The sequence below is a fragment of the Aspergillus vadensis genome (genome assembly GCF_003184925.1).
Source record: "Aspergillus vadensis CBS 113365 unplaced genomic scaffold BO88scaffold_4, whole genome shotgun sequence".
Classification (NCBI taxonomy): domain Eukaryota; kingdom Fungi; phylum Ascomycota; class Eurotiomycetes; order Eurotiales; family Aspergillaceae; genus Aspergillus; species Aspergillus vadensis.
The window spans coordinates 478,692-493,077 of NW_020292042.1; the positions used below are offsets into that span (position 1 = coordinate 478,692).

Here is a 14,386-nt window from a genome sequence, read left to right on the forward strand (position 1 = left end):
TGGTGGTGTGAAATGACAACATGTCAAGCAATCATGCCAGAAGAAATAACATTGTACCTGAAATCTATCGACTGGGAAAGCAGATAGGTAGAGAGTAAGGGCACAGCTGTAAAGTGAGAAAGATCAGGAGGAATCCGGCGATCGGTAGCTTCCGGGCCGCTCCGATACAACACACACAAAAGAGCAGAACAGGAACAGGAACAGGATGGATAGTAAGGGTTATAGAAGTAACAATAGATGTATGATAGAGTGTCAAGACACAGTGAACAACCATGACATACTATCGGATGATGAGATGGTCCTCGCATTGACACCCAAGGGGGCAAGGCCACAAGGCCATAAGGCCATAATGCGGCAAGGCGATAAGGCGATATGGCGATAAGACAGTAAGGCAGACATACGATGCTGCCTGACTGCCTGATTGCCTCAGGGTATCTTTCTGAGATGGCATCATTCCCTTCTGCTTGGAATCCGTATACGTGGTGTAAATATTGTGGATGCTGATGATCAGTAACATACAACCAGTTGTTTCAGCCATCCCTCTTCATGAAGTTGAACATTTCGTCCCATTCTATCCTCACTGGTCCCTTCCTCATCGCATCCGCGCACCGCATTGGGAATAGTACCCTCATCCTAATTATCCATCCACCTGATACCGCAGACAGCAGGAGGGCCCTTATAAAATCATTGCGCAGTCGCAAACATGGCGACGGTGCCATTTATCAAATTCGCAAGTGAACCCTCCATTCAGTATCACCCACCATGACCGCTTCTCCCAATTCATTACCTCGCGACCCCTCACCCGGTTGTGTAGTAACCCATCGCGGCAGCGTCGTGGAAAACCGACACCAAGTCCATGCCGCCGTCACCGATGCCACGGGCCGCATCATCTATGCCGTGGGAAATCCCACGCGTGTCACTCTGGCCCGCTCGGCTGCGAAACCTGCGCAAGCCCTGGCAGTTCTGGAAACCGGCGCCCTTGAAAAGTTTGACTTCGATGAAGCAGATCTGGCGCTGATTTGCGCCTCCCACAGCAGTGAAGATCGCCATCTTGCCCGTGCCCGCGCCATGCTAGCCAAAGCCAACCTGCAGGAAGAGGACTTGCGTTGCGGAGGTCATGCAGCCCTGTCGGAGTCTGTCAATCGAGCCTGGATCAAGCGGGACTGGACGCCGACGGCCATCGCCAACAACTGCTCAGGCAAGCACGCCGGCATGCTTGCCGGTGCGAAAGCCCTGGGAGCTTCTACTGCAGAGTACCACTGCATCACTCATCCTCTTCAGCAGCAAGTTACGCATGCCGTTGAGGAGCTGGCGGGCTTGCCCTCAGATCGTGTCCAATGGGCCATTGATGGCTGTAACCTGCCGGCGCCAGCGCTACCCCTGCAGCATCTAGCCAGCGTCTACGCCCGCATCGCCGACGCAGCCGATGCAGCCCCTACGGATCACCCGTCTCCACGGACACAGGCCCTAGCTCGCATCTTTCGAGCGATGGCGGGCCATCCGGAGCTGGTCGGGGGAGATGGTCGGTTCTGCACCGCGCTAATGCAGGCATTTGAGGGGGTGCTAATTGGCAAGGTGGGAGCGGACGGCTGTTATGCTATTGGAGTGCGTGCTTCAAACTACACCCGACAACTCGGTATTAACGGGGCTCTGGGGATCGCGGTTAAGATTGAGGATGGCAACCGGGGGATACTTTATGCCGCCGTGGTTGAGCTCCTGCATCAACTCCAGATCGGCACTCCCGCGCAGCTGAAGTCACTGGTGGCATATCACCAACCCGAGATCCGGAACACAGCCGGCGTGGTGACGGGGCACACCTCGCACCAGTTTCAGATCAGCTCGATATAGTTAGTAGGAGGGAATTTGCATATCATGGAAATCATCTTCTAGTACAGACGATGAGGGGTTGATCTGTGATGGAAGGCCACCCAGAATGCCTCATGGCGTGGAACAGCCTGATCATACCTACTATATCCCTTGAAGGTACATAGAAGAAACATATTGCTAGTAAGTACTACTTACTGCTACGAGTAGTAACTAATTAATTATCCTGCTTGTACTATGTATGGCATTTTCACGCTGACATCGATATATATTTTGGTTCGGAGGTTTCGGATAGTACTAGGCAAATGCGATGCTACTGCCATTAAACTGCAACGAATGTGAATCCGAGTGCTGCGAACTGATGACGGACGTCTCTGATGACTGACAACAAGATAAGATGACATATTGGCTCGCTGTCATGGAGATAGCGGCTTCGAGAAGGATCCTCTGCCTTATCGCATGGGTGAATGCTACCCTCGGATGGACCTTCTCCGGCAGTTGGGCTTATCGTGAAGAGTCAACACCGATATCGGGGGCCAAGCCCTTTATCAAGCATCATTCTATCAGTTTCCGTCCACTAGTCTATGGACCCTGATTCCCTTCTAGCTAGACGACTCCATGTGGAGAAACTCTGATAAGACCATGTGGAGGAGATAGCAAGCCTCCACAGCACAAGAGCATCTCCAACTGCAATCACGGCTGGATTCCGAACAGATCCGCGTCCCAGCACAAACATGATGAGGTATAAAATGCTGCAGCCAGGCAAGATGAACTGTAGAAGAAGTCAGGAGCTCTTATCTCATCAGTCTGCATCATGCCTCTCAAGCCCTTTCTCTTATCCGCACTGGCCACTCTCGCCTCGGCCTCTCCGCTGCTCTACGCGCGGACGACCAATGAGACTTTCGTCTTCACCAATGCCAATGGCCTCAACTTCACCCAGATGAACACCACCCTGCCGAACGTGACCATCTTTGCAACGGGTGGGTGGTAAAGCTTTGATTCATATTCTGCGACCGTTAGCTAACCCCAGCTCACAGGTGGTACCATTGCCGGTTCTGACTCCAGCTCAACAGCCACGACCGGCTACACCTCCGGAGCAGTCGGTGTCCTGTCCCTTATCGATGCAGTCCCGTCCATGCTGGACGTGGCCAACGTTGCCGGTGTGCAGGTGGCCAACGTGGGAAGCGAGGATATCACCTCCGACATCTTGATCTCCATGTCCAAGAAGCTGAACCGCGTCGTGTGTGAGGACCCGACCATGGCCGGCGCCGTCATCACCCACGGCACCGACACCCTTGAGGAAACTGCCTTCTTTCTGGACGCCACCGTCAACTGCGGCAAGCCGATTGTCATTGTGGGTGCTATGCGCCCGTCCACGGCCATTTCGGCTGACGGACCCTTCAACCTCCTCGAAGCTGTGACAGTGGCTGCCTCTGATTCCGCTCGCGATCGCGGTGCCATGGTGGTCATGAACGATCGTATTGCCTCGGCCTACTACGTGACCAAGACTAATGCGAACACCATGGACACCTTCAAGGCTACGGAGATGGGCTATCTCGGCGAGATGATCTCGAACACCCCTTTCTTCTTCTATCCGCCCGTCAAGCCAACCGGCAAGGTGACCTTTGACATTGCCAATGTGACTGAGATTCCCCGCGTGGACATACTGTTTTCCTACGAGGACATGCACAACGACACCCTGTACAATGCAATTTCCAGTGGTGCCCAGGGCATTGTGGTAAGTGATATATCTTCGATATGTCGATGAAGCTTGAAATGGATGCTGATGAGACTAGGTTGCCGGTGCTGGTGCTGGAGGCGTCACGACATCCTTCAATGAGGCCATCGAGGACGTCATCAACCGTCTGGAGATCCCCGTCGTGCAGAGTATGCGCACTGTCAATGGGGAAGTGCCACTGTCGGACGTGAGCAGCGACACGGCTACCCACATCGCCAGTGGATATCTGAACCCGCAGAAGTCGCGCATTCTACTGGGATTGCTGCTATCTCAGGGAAAGAGTATCACCGAGATTGCGGACGTCTTTGCTTTGGGCACGGATGCGTAGGTATGGATGGGACCGCTGTACATAATGATGACTGGATGTAATGATTATGATAACTTGCAATAGAAAGTGACTGTACGTACATGAGCAAAGGACTCCGAGCATTTCCCGCAGCAATTCGTAAACAACTCTATCCCACCGAAGACGACACTTGATCTCTTATCTTTTCGCCCTCTCGTATTCAAGGTGTCGGACATGTAGGGTCCATTGCGCCCGAAGGATCCGAGGACAAAGTGACACGAGTTAAAGGCTGATCCTTGCATACCGTAGGCACCTCACCTTCATTGCCGGTGGTTGTTTGTGTCGAGCAACGGGTCAGATAAGGCCCGGCCTTGTGGTATCCTGTGGGACACACAGATGGTAGCCCACCTACCGACGAGACGGTCTTTTGTCAATTATTTTACCAACACACAGAAGGGATGAGGCTTGGATCTTTGCTATTTAGTTCCATATTTATCACACGCACCACACGCAGACTATCCAGAGCTTTCATAGTTGTTGATCTAGACCGTAACCCTCTTTCAGAGAGTAGAGCATGAAGAATCAATGGTATACTCCAAGACTTAGAGATCTAGTAAGCTGGGATCTTACTTTGGGTGTAGATAGAGGGGTTAGGTGGTATTGGGGCGACTAGTCGTTCTGCTTACAACCCATGCGAGACAATTCACTTGGGGTTACAGAGAATTGCCGATCAGGCGTGACAGGATGTAAGGCGTGATGATCAATTGGCATGTTGTCCACGGACCTGGAGGGGGCGAAGACCCTTAATTGATCGGTATGATTCGCGGAACTCCCGGGGTCTTCACGGCTTTCGATAATGCGGGATTAGATCCTTTCAGCCTCGTTTATGCCAGTGAGATTCTGAAGGGCTCTCTTGCACCCTAGCTCTTTGATACTACCATTCTTTGCTTACTTGCAATAGCTTTTATAGGCTAATTTGTACACCCCTTAGCTCGGCATGGGCTGTTGATTGTGGCACGAGGTCTATCCAAGTAATCGTAGCCTGCTGAAAGAGGCCGCTGATGATGGTACAGGGTAATCTATTTAAAGGATGGAGAATTAACCTTGATTGATGATTACACAGGTCTTTTGATTAGATTTATTTGGAGATCAGTTCAAGCCCATTGTCGATAATTGTCCTCAAAGAATCCGCCACTGCACCATGGAGCCAGGCAAGACCGGGTTTGGCACGGTCGCAGAACCGCATCCAACATATCTAGTCAAGGGAGGAGTATGTCTAATTATCCAACTAATGTGCAAATCAAGAGTGACTGATTCGTTATTGTGGAACTGCAGAACCTGAATCAGAAGGTTACGGTGGATGACCTTCGTCGCGCAGTGCCCGACTACTGCTTCACGCCGTCCCTGTTCTGGTCTTGCTTCTACCTGTTTCGAGACCTGGCATACGCGGGGGTCCTACTGACCGCACTCCACCAGCTGCTACAAACCAGCGCAGTGCAAAATTCGTCACTGCTCTACTACATCACGGTCAACGTGTATGGAGTCTGTCAAGGCATTGTTTGGACGGGGCTCTGGGTGATTGCACACGACTGTGGCCACAGCGGCTTCTCACGCTGGAGTGTGGTGAATGACAGCGTCGGATTCGTCTTGCACTCCTTTCTCATCGCCCCCTACTTCTCTTGGAAATCGACTCATCGGCGACACCATATCTATGCCAATCATATTGAAAAGGATTTGAACTATGTGCCGCCTCTGCGCCAGTCCTACGCCGACAAAATCGGCCAGGCGGTTGAGGTGCTCGAGGATATAGGGCAGGATGCTCCCTTCGTACTTTTCCTTCGCATTTTGCTGCAGCAGACCATCGGCTGGAACTGGTATATCCTGACCAACATCACCTGCCCTCCCACAGCTGTTCCCAGGAAAGGTATGTCGATGTGGCGTCACAGCCATTTCGATCCCCAAGGGGCATTGTTCTATCCCTCTGAGTGGCTGTCCATTGTGCTGTCGGATTTGGGCTGCTTGACTGTGATCGCCGGCCTTTATCAGCTTTATCAGCATTTTGGTTCGTTCGAGACGCTGTTTTGGGTTTATATTGTGCCGTGGACATGGGTGAACCACTGGGTCGGTATGTGCAACACTCCCCTCCCCCCCGGCAAATGAGATTATCTGACAGAACCTGTATGAGTACTTAGTGATGATCACGTATCTGCATCATACCCACCCATCGGTGCCCAAATACACCCCTGAATCGTGGAGCTTCCTGCGTGGCGCAACCGCGACCATGGACCGCGACTTTGGCATCATCGGGACGCATTTCTTCCATCATATATCAACCGACCACGTCACTCATCACTTATTCTCACGCATCCCGCACTATTATAGCCCCGTAGCTAGCAAGGCAATTATCCCGCTGCTGGGGCAGCACTACCACGGACGGGGTGCATTCAATTACCAGGAGCTGCAGACGGCATTCAGTCGGTGCCAGTGGGTCGAGGAGGACCCCAGGAAGGATGTAGCCTTTGGTTTACGGGCAGTGGAGACATTAAACAACAAGGACATGAAGAACACAGGGTTGTGGTATCGTGGGGGACGCAGCCCCTTGCCAGAGTTTAAGATGCGCGAAGCCAAATCATTCTGAGGGCCAAGACGCCGTATCCATGGTAGTAGACTATGGAAGGAAACCTAGACTATGCTGGATTACAGTTGAATTCACTGCAAATGTCGGGGGCTGCTGCCTAAGACGCCTCTGTCATGGCTGCCTACCTCATGTTCTCCGCCCTCAGACTCTCTTCCCTTGTAATAAATGCCTGCCAATGGCAACATATAGCACTACTATTGAGTTATGGTCATCACCTTGAATCAAACAACCTTTCGCCAATAACAATCTAAAGCGAATTTACCATGGGGTAAGTCCACTGTACCGATAGATCCCAGCCAGAGTCTGACATTGGGCAGATACACCCACTACTACGGCGTCCGTGAAACCCACAGCACAGAGTGGGTCACCGCATGGCCCCAGCTTGTGCAGGATGCTCAGCGTGTGGTTGACGCGACAGATGTTCCCTTGTCGGGTCCAACCGACCGACGACCCCCAGGACGACCATGTCACGCCGCCCCTGGTTGATGAGATTGAAGGCATTGACATCAACGGTGTTGCAAAGATGTCGCATGAGCCTCTAATAATCCACCTTAAGAATATTCGTAATTTCGAATTCGTGAAAACGGCCAGCAAGCCGTATGATACGGCGGTGGGCTGCATCCTGCTGCGGGCACACGTCTTGGCCCCGAAACAGTTTCGTCTTAGGTAAAAAGATGCACTGCCCTGGCTAGTACAAGTCTCGGTTCTGATATGCGCCAGATCTGATGGGTCCTGGGATGAGATGGAATGGAAGTTGGCCCGTAATCTGTACGAGTCTCTCTGGCCAGAGCAGCCCCTGACGCCGCAGTTCTAGAGAGACAGACTTGGAGAAGGTGGAACCGTTCAGCCAAATTGCAAAACATTGAGATAGGCTTATTCTTACAGTTAATGCCATTATTGAAAGGCCAGGGTGCTCTGGTTTATTGCTCGTGATGTGAATTCTCCCCTTATCTACCATTGTCCGGGGTATTCTATATCCCTGAATAACTATCGGCGCAGCAAGCAGTTCGCCAGTCACCATCAGTCCCCAAGCCAGATATCCCCGGTTGAGGGTACGCCCACAATCCATGACTGGTTGAAGTACTTCTGAAGGACCTTTTGTGCATAGGTTTGATCATTCACACAATAATCTCCCCCAGTTGGCCCGATATGTGGACAGTGAAGCGCCGGATCATACTGTACCATGTGCTCATGAACCTCCCGACATAACAAGGTATTGCGACCTAGCTCGTAGTCCTTCCCGAGCGGAATCGCCGTGGTCAAGAAGTCGAGGCAAGCCGTATTGTTATCGTATTGTTGGTTTGACCCAGTGCAGTACTGATCATGCGTTGCGCAGATGGTCGTGGCGAGGATCTGGGTCAGTGATGCCGTAGCCTGGCTGGTCGTGCCGTTGATGGACTCTGCCAAGGCCTCCACCAGGGTATCCAGCAGAAATCCGAACCAGCGAAAGGTGGCATCATATTGCATAATGCGTCCGTCGGAATCCCACATGATCCACGTGTCGATGGTGACCGGTACCAGCAGATTGCCGAACGAGGTGGCATTAAAGGTGACAACAGTGGTCGCGGATGCTATATTCCCCTGGGCGATGAACTGCGTGATGCTATAGTCCACGGGAACCCCAACTAGGCTAACATGGTCAGGGTCCGAAAAAAGTCCGAAAATATACTCCGTGTTCAATTCGCTGCCGTTGAACACGCGGGTGATGTCTACTCGACCTTGTACCTGCAGGGAGACGTCAGCGACTAAGTGGACGGACAACTACCCTCCTCAACATACATCCAGAGTAAACAAGGTGGAATTTATGGCCTCCATCTGCTCAACATTGGCAGGATATAAGAAGTTGTCCCAGAAGGTAGTTTCCAACTTCCACAGCTCATCGACCGTATAATTCGGCGCAGTCGCGTTGGCCCTTCCCAACACCTGGGGAAGCCACAACACCCCAGCTGAAATGGTAGCCAGCAAGAGACGCATGCTGAGTAGAGTACAGGCTTTGCTGAATCTTCGAGTAGTCAAGAATAGCTAGCATGGACTTCTGCACTGGAGGGGCATTTAAATATTGACTGGTAAAAAATGTCAGGTGGAGCCAAGACCAGGCATACACCTAAAGAATGCGGATTGGTATGCAGAGAGGCCAATCATGAGAACGAATTGAGAAATCATGAGGCATCGTCAATTGCACCCACAACAGCCGTGGCATGCCAATCCGGAGATCTCATTGGAGGTATCATTTTGCAGAATCCTCAGTTTGCCACGAGGATAATTTCTATTATATTCTGGCCCACCAAGAACATCACCTGAACCGGCCTTGGGGTCTATGTGTGAAGTAGGCTGAGGTGAGAAGTGAAGTCCCGTGCTATATTTCAACCTCTCCTACTTGTTCTAAGCTCATCCTCATACCCTGCTGGGCGGACCTGGAGAGTGGATTTACTTGAGGATAGCCGGAGGAAGCATAGTATTGTGCTAAATTGTTATCTGACTTCGTATGATGCGAGTTTCGACGCTTCAATGATATTGCCTAGAGGACAACTGAAGTAACAATGTGGGTCTGGGCTGGGGGCCCAGAATATAAGAAATCTGATATTATTGCGATATGTACTGCATTTAGGTCACTTGATGTGTCACTAGCACGGGACCACATCACAGTACATCGAGCAAATAGCTTGCAAAGATTTAACAGGCAATCGTAGTTAACATAATCAACGATAGTTAGTCTGATGGCGGAAAGGTTGACAATAAGATTTCACAGCCAAAGGAGAAGACCATGCGAATTAGTAGCCGAGAACACCCGGAGTGCGCGGCTTCATGGTCACATCAAGTTTGACACCGGTCCAATGATATGAAGAGAAGGTGTCCCGCTCAATCTCAAAGTCGTTGTTCACCATCTCCAAAGAATAAAGATATACTAGTTTGGCGACACACACCCGGAACATCTGGTACGCCATCTGTCGCCCTGGACACTGGCGTGCACCGATAAGAAAAGGGCGCGATGCTTTGAAGTTATCCTTGCAACTTTGATCGACCCACCGGTCCGGGTTGAAGACATCTGGCTTTGCCCAATACTGAGGGGAATGGCCTAGCGTATAATGGTCTACCGACACCGCAACCTGGCCAGGTGCCTGATGTCAGTGATGTGTCTCCATCAATCCAGTCTACAGGAAGAGAAAGGTTAGACCTTACCCCCGGTGGGACGTAGATCCCATCAACTGTGGCGCCGCAAGACACCCGTTGCAGAATGCCCCCGTTAAAGGCTGGGGTAATCCGGAAGGTTTCGTTGATGCAGGCGTTGAGATAGGGCAACCTGGCTAGACAGTCGTCCGATAGCTCATCCACGGCGGCCCCCACAGATAAGACCTCCGCCTCCAGTCTCCTTAAGCATTGTGGGTTCTTCAGCAGAAAATAAAACAACGCATTCAGCATGTTGTCCGCTGTCCCGTATATGCTGAATCTACGCTGATGGTTTAGTCTAGGGGCGCCAATATTCCTACCGGCTTGGGACCGATGCTTACCGGAGAACAAAACAATTGACCTGCAATAAGGAATCAGGAACTGGGAGCATCGTCCTCGAAGCTGCCTTCCGGAGCCGACTGTGTAGGTTATCTGGGAATGCAGATTCATCCTTGTCGTAGTTGACTTCGCCTGGATGGACGCGCCGTCGGAATATGAAGCAGATGGCCTGCCATACTCTTAGAGTAATTGCTATGTGGCGGTGAATGGTAGCTCGTGAGAAAAAGACCAAGAGTGTCTCAAGGAAGCACATGAAGCGGTCCAGCCAGTCTACATGAGGATTGAAGCTTACTATTACTTCGATTAGTGCCGAGAAGCTCGACCCCATTAGTAGATTATGAAACCTACCTCGCTCCGCTTCGTCGCCGCGGTTTCCAAAGGCCGCCATGCTCGCGAACTGCCACAGGTACCGATTGTTCAACGTGGACAGGGAGACGGGTGCGGCTTCCGTCTGGCCTACACGATGGAATGCCAATTGTTCGGCAATTGCCAGGTGACAATACTGCTCGCCTTTGGCGGCCAGCAGCTCATTCAACGAGGTAGCAACCAGGGGACGTAGCTTTCGGCGATTTTCCTTCTCTGTTGAGTTGCCCAAAGAATCTGCCATGCCACCCAGGCTTCCCAACAGGCCTTTCCGGCTGCCGTAAAGCGAGAAGTTATTATCACCATAGGGTCCATAGATGGTATCGAATGCGCTGTTTGTTGCGAATGATAGCTCACTTGGTCCGATGCGAACTACTGGGCCTGGAGAAAAACCGGGTGAGCTTCCTGGAGATTGGGGAGAGGCGAGGGGAACGGAAACAGATTAAGCCCACCGTAAGTGTCATGCAGCTCTTTGATCGTGAACATCAGTCTGCCGGTGAGGACCATTTGAATGTTACAGATCTAGTACAACGAATTAGCTATTTGAGAAAGACCACGGGACGGCGGCGACAATGATTGTCACACCGGGAAAAACTTGGCCAGCAAAGGACCGGGAATACGCGACAGAGGGTCTAGATGGAGGCGGTATATCAGCCATCCCACAATGACCGCTGCTAGCTGTATGTCGAATAATCTCGGTTAGTTGTGGCTGCAAGCTACAGGAAGATCGGAGAATTATGTGCCGCATGGCACGCACTAGATAGAGGATCAACATGGTGTACTCTTAGGCTCATCGGCGGAAATGGTGGTTGATGGGAAGTGAATGCTCCCTAGGGCTGTGAGATCATAGCCTTAGGCCTCGAAGTTGCTCAAATATGATGCTCGTCTGTCCACCGAATCCCGGTGGCCACTCTTCAACTATAGGTCTTCAGGCACTCGCAATTTCATTTCTAACATATTTTTGTGGGGACGACCTTCATGTAGGGAGGAGGCGGGGGTGAGGTGACACCAGTTCTAGTCCCAGCTCTGCTGTTAATCCATGGGGTAGCGTCCTTTCCATTACTACTCGGTTGTAGCAAGGGCTGGTCCAGACCATCCATATGTATAAACAGTAAGCCTCCTTCGCTGGGTGACATGGAAGGGGGGTTGCCCCTTGCTTTGTCGAGGCAGCTGTGGACAGATCACAAAGCGCGGGATTTATCTACTTTGCCAGACCGTGTGGGGCCATTAGTACTACCTGTCCGATATCGCAAGTTAGTATCTATTGGGTTTCAGTTGCTGAAAAAGTCACATAATTACTCTAGAAGGAGGGTGGAGTGCCCATAACGTATTTTCACAAAGGATCTAGTGAATGTAACCAACCGTCTTTATGCACCCCGATCAAGTAGCAGACAAATGATCGGAATTTTAGGATGAAATGAAGGCCCTGAGAACTTGGCCCCTAACCAACGCAAGACAATAACTAATGCTAATTATTACAGAAAACAAATGCTTGGCGTATGCGCCGAGCCATCATTTACTTTCGAGGCTCAGCAAGTCGGACCAAAGACGGCAAACCAGGATGTTGCCCAAGCCCACAGGAAGGCCAAGCGACCTGTCTAGCCCGATAAGAAGGTGGTGCAATAGCTGACTGTCTATTCTCACTACTGACGGAAAAGCTGACTCCGGGCGCATCATGGTGCCATTATTGTCACACATACACCCCTCTCATCCGTCCTCGCCGAATGCCCAAATTCTATCTTGAAATATTGCCAGAATACTACTCGGTATGTCATATGAGCTTGGATTTTCTAGTGTATATACTATACGAGTCCAGTTACTTGCAGACCACAATTGACGATAGTTTGAGTGGAGTTATACATGAATGCCGTTCTTATCTGGAGACGCTGCAACTGATTTTCTGGCGGGCAAGTATTTAAAAATCATATGGCTGACGCAGTATATTGTGCGGAGAAGACAATAGAGACCTACCCAATTGTTAAGAGAGCACGGCTAGCATGGAATGGCAGATACACAGAAAACCACGGGGACCGTAGGGATATGGTCAATTCGAGAACGTCATGCGGCAAGGGATGAATGTTAACTCCTTGGTCACGTAAGGATCCAGGGGCTCCCGCCTGATGAGGTGGACCCGATACAACGTTCGGCTCAAGAGGAGCCGGACTGGCTGAGTGATTTGCTCAATCATCGCCACTAAATGACAGTTGCAGCGAAGAATGAAGCAGCATATATGCCAATGGTTGGATGGAAAGTGTGCACCACGACGTAATTACTCATTTAAACTAGACTCGTGCGAATATTACCCAAATAAACTCTCTGCAGGTTCCTGCCGATAACCGTTTGCGAAAGATACCTTGCGCAACGGAAACGAAGATGCACCCGCCAAGGAGCTGGATGAAAGTCAAGTCATCAGGGCCGTGGGGGTGCAGATATCAATAGATAATAGGGTGGTCTGCGCGACGAAACAGGCAGCTGGAAGCCAATGCCGATGCCCTCTCCCAGAACCACCTGGTGTACAATCCATTGCCCTGTCCCTAAATCTGAATGCAGTATCGAGAGCAGCCCAGCGCCGATACTAGCCATGGCCGCCCTAAGGAGCATAAAGGGGCCGAAGTAGCCTGCAATCCTGACTAGTACGCCGCAAACGACAGCCAATATAACGTTGGATATGATGAGCGGCAGGTTCCGAATGCCGGGCTCGATGGCAGGGCCCCCTTGAACCACCTGAAACAAGGTGGAAGATAGTAGAAAAAAGTGTACATGTCACCAATTTAACAGACGCCATACAGCGCTGAGATTTGGATGTTGCGGCCGCGGTAAAGTCGCGGTAGAACGGTGGCTCTTTAGCGGGCCTTAATTTGCAGCCCTACAAAGCAAGTAAGTAGGACCCCAAAGAGAACTAACAAGGTAACTATGCGAGCATTGGGCCAGGGATATTGTGTACCGTCTCATTGGAGTCCTAGCAGCAGGCACACGATAGCTGGTAGGAAGGTGGCCGTCCCCAATGGATCAAGACAAACCACGTTCTCCCTTAGGCCTATCTGTGCGACAGGCTTGGTGTTTTGGAAGATGAAGAAGATAACCACGGGCCTCAATAACCCAAATGGAAGAGTGATATCGAAACACCAGCGCCTTGAGACGTAGATTGTGAAGGCCCCGCCCATCCTAAGAACCGGCAAATTACGAGGTGACCTTGCACTCTATCATTTGATTTTGCTACGGGAGGGCCATCTGGCCTATAAGCTTGCAGAGGTGCGATTACTCTCCCCACTACGAGTATGCTCATTAGGTGCCCTGAGACGGCCCACTGTGAGCAATGATGAGAAGGGAACCCGGCAATGGTCCCCCTCCCCCCCGGGCCGGTCACTGCGCGGCACAGGATGTGGCCCGGCAAGGTCGGTGTGATGCCGCAGAAGGAAAGGTGAACTTCAAACACAAAGAGGGCACACATATTAACACATTTCATGAGGAAGAAGGTGCATAGACGGCGAAAACGGATTGTCACGGCGAAGGTAGTGAGCAGGTAAGCACTTCAATACCACCCACATCATCCAGGGAGTGGATCTGCTGGATGATTTTTGGGACCGCGGTGGCCATGATGGTTTCATCGAGTGATGTAAAGAGATGGAGAAGAAGAGCCCAATGGTGATCAGTACCAGTTTGTAGCCTACGGAATAACCGCGCCCTCTTCCCGCTGAGGCCGTTCTTGGTGATCTGACGATCCGTCTTTGCTCTCACTGACACTTGGGGAGACCAATTTCGTCTGGGAGCCCCCTCAACAGTTGTCTAAATCCACACCTCCGCCCAGGGGCAAAAAGGCCGAGACTCCGCTTGAACTATGCGGGGCGCCTGACACTGGTACAGAATATCTGTAAGCCTAGCCGGTGGCTGGGTAGCCAGAACGGGGGTACTAGTGTTTGAGAAAAGCAGTCAGCTACCACAGCCAACTGAATCGGCAGGGGAGACTGACATGCCCGCAATGGAAGCCAAAAATAAGACCCTCGTATGAGAGCGCGAACATGATCGGTTG

General features: G+C 51.4%; 7 protein-coding genes across 7 annotated transcripts; 4 read left to right on the forward strand and 3 right to left on the reverse strand.

Annotated features, from left to right (window-relative positions):
- The first annotated feature begins 746 nt into the window (after positions 1–746).
- BO88DRAFT_359783 (asparaginase) lies at positions 747–2,320 on the forward strand. The gene is made up of 2 exons (XM_025703834.1): positions 747–2,007; positions 2,095–2,320. The coding sequence occupies exon 1, from the start codon at positions 763–765 to the stop codon at positions 1,846–1,848; it is 1,086 nt and encodes a 361-aa protein (XP_025565884.1). The 5' UTR covers positions 747–762; the 3' UTR covers positions 1,849–2,007; positions 2,095–2,320.
- Positions 2,321–2,386: 66 nt separating this feature from the next.
- BO88DRAFT_382709 (asparaginase ahrA) lies at positions 2,387–3,969 on the forward strand. The gene is made up of 3 exons (XM_025704636.1): positions 2,387–2,804; positions 2,862–3,562; positions 3,621–3,969. Exons 1-3 carry the CDS (start codon positions 2,639–2,641, stop codon positions 3,888–3,890), a joined length of 1,137 nt encoding a protein of 378 aa, XP_025565885.1. The 5' UTR covers positions 2,387–2,638; the 3' UTR covers positions 3,891–3,969.
- A 1,065-nt stretch (positions 3,970–5,034) lies between these two features.
- On the forward strand, positions 5,035–6,486 carry BO88DRAFT_441739 (delta-12 fatty acid desaturas-like protein; the record flags this gene model as incomplete). Its single annotated transcript, XM_025709906.1, has 3 exons — positions 5,035–5,118; positions 5,184–5,973; positions 6,041–6,486. The coding sequence occupies exons 1-3, from the start codon at positions 5,050–5,052 to the stop codon at positions 6,484–6,486; spliced, it is 1,305 nt and encodes a 434-aa protein (XP_025565886.1). The 5' UTR covers positions 5,035–5,049.
- Positions 6,487–6,890: 404 nt separating this feature from the next.
- On the forward strand, positions 6,891–7,312 carry BO88DRAFT_402374 (uncharacterized protein). Its single transcript, XM_025706085.1, has 2 exons — positions 6,891–7,152; positions 7,207–7,312. The coding sequence occupies exons 1-2, from the start codon at positions 6,905–6,907 to the stop codon at positions 7,298–7,300; spliced, it is 342 nt and encodes a 113-aa protein (XP_025565887.1). The 5' UTR covers positions 6,891–6,904; the 3' UTR covers positions 7,301–7,312.
- Positions 7,313–7,506: 194 nt separating this feature from the next.
- Positions 7,507–8,460, reverse strand: BO88DRAFT_333346 (uncharacterized protein; the record flags this gene model as incomplete). The annotated part of the gene is made up of 2 exons (XM_025702759.1): positions 7,507–8,211; positions 8,266–8,460. 2 exons carry the CDS (start codon positions 8,458–8,460, stop codon positions 7,507–7,509), a joined length of 900 nt encoding a protein of 299 aa, XP_025565888.1.
- Positions 8,461–8,974: 514 nt separating this feature from the next.
- On the reverse strand, positions 8,975–11,408 carry BO88DRAFT_402376 (cytochrome P450). Its single transcript, XM_025706086.1, has 7 exons — positions 11,114–11,408; positions 10,942–11,034; positions 10,809–10,878; positions 10,342–10,737; positions 9,996–10,284; positions 9,667–9,934; positions 8,975–9,593 (listed from the first exon to the last, which is right to left on the reverse strand). The coding sequence occupies exons 1-7, from the start codon at positions 11,129–11,131 to the stop codon at positions 9,258–9,260; spliced, it is 1,470 nt and encodes a 489-aa protein (XP_025565889.1). The 5' UTR covers positions 11,132–11,408; the 3' UTR covers positions 8,975–9,257.
- A 1,141-nt stretch (positions 11,409–12,549) lies between these two features.
- Positions 12,550–14,377, reverse strand: BO88DRAFT_422963 (uncharacterized protein; the record flags this gene model as incomplete). The annotated part of the gene is made up of 8 exons (XM_025708609.1): positions 12,550–12,628; positions 12,694–12,746; positions 12,823–13,080; positions 13,137–13,197; positions 13,330–13,521; positions 13,689–13,886; positions 13,942–14,050; positions 14,356–14,377. 8 exons carry the CDS (start codon positions 14,375–14,377, stop codon positions 12,550–12,552), a joined length of 972 nt encoding a protein of 323 aa, XP_025565890.1.
- Between the last annotated feature and the right edge of the window lie 9 nt (positions 14,378–14,386).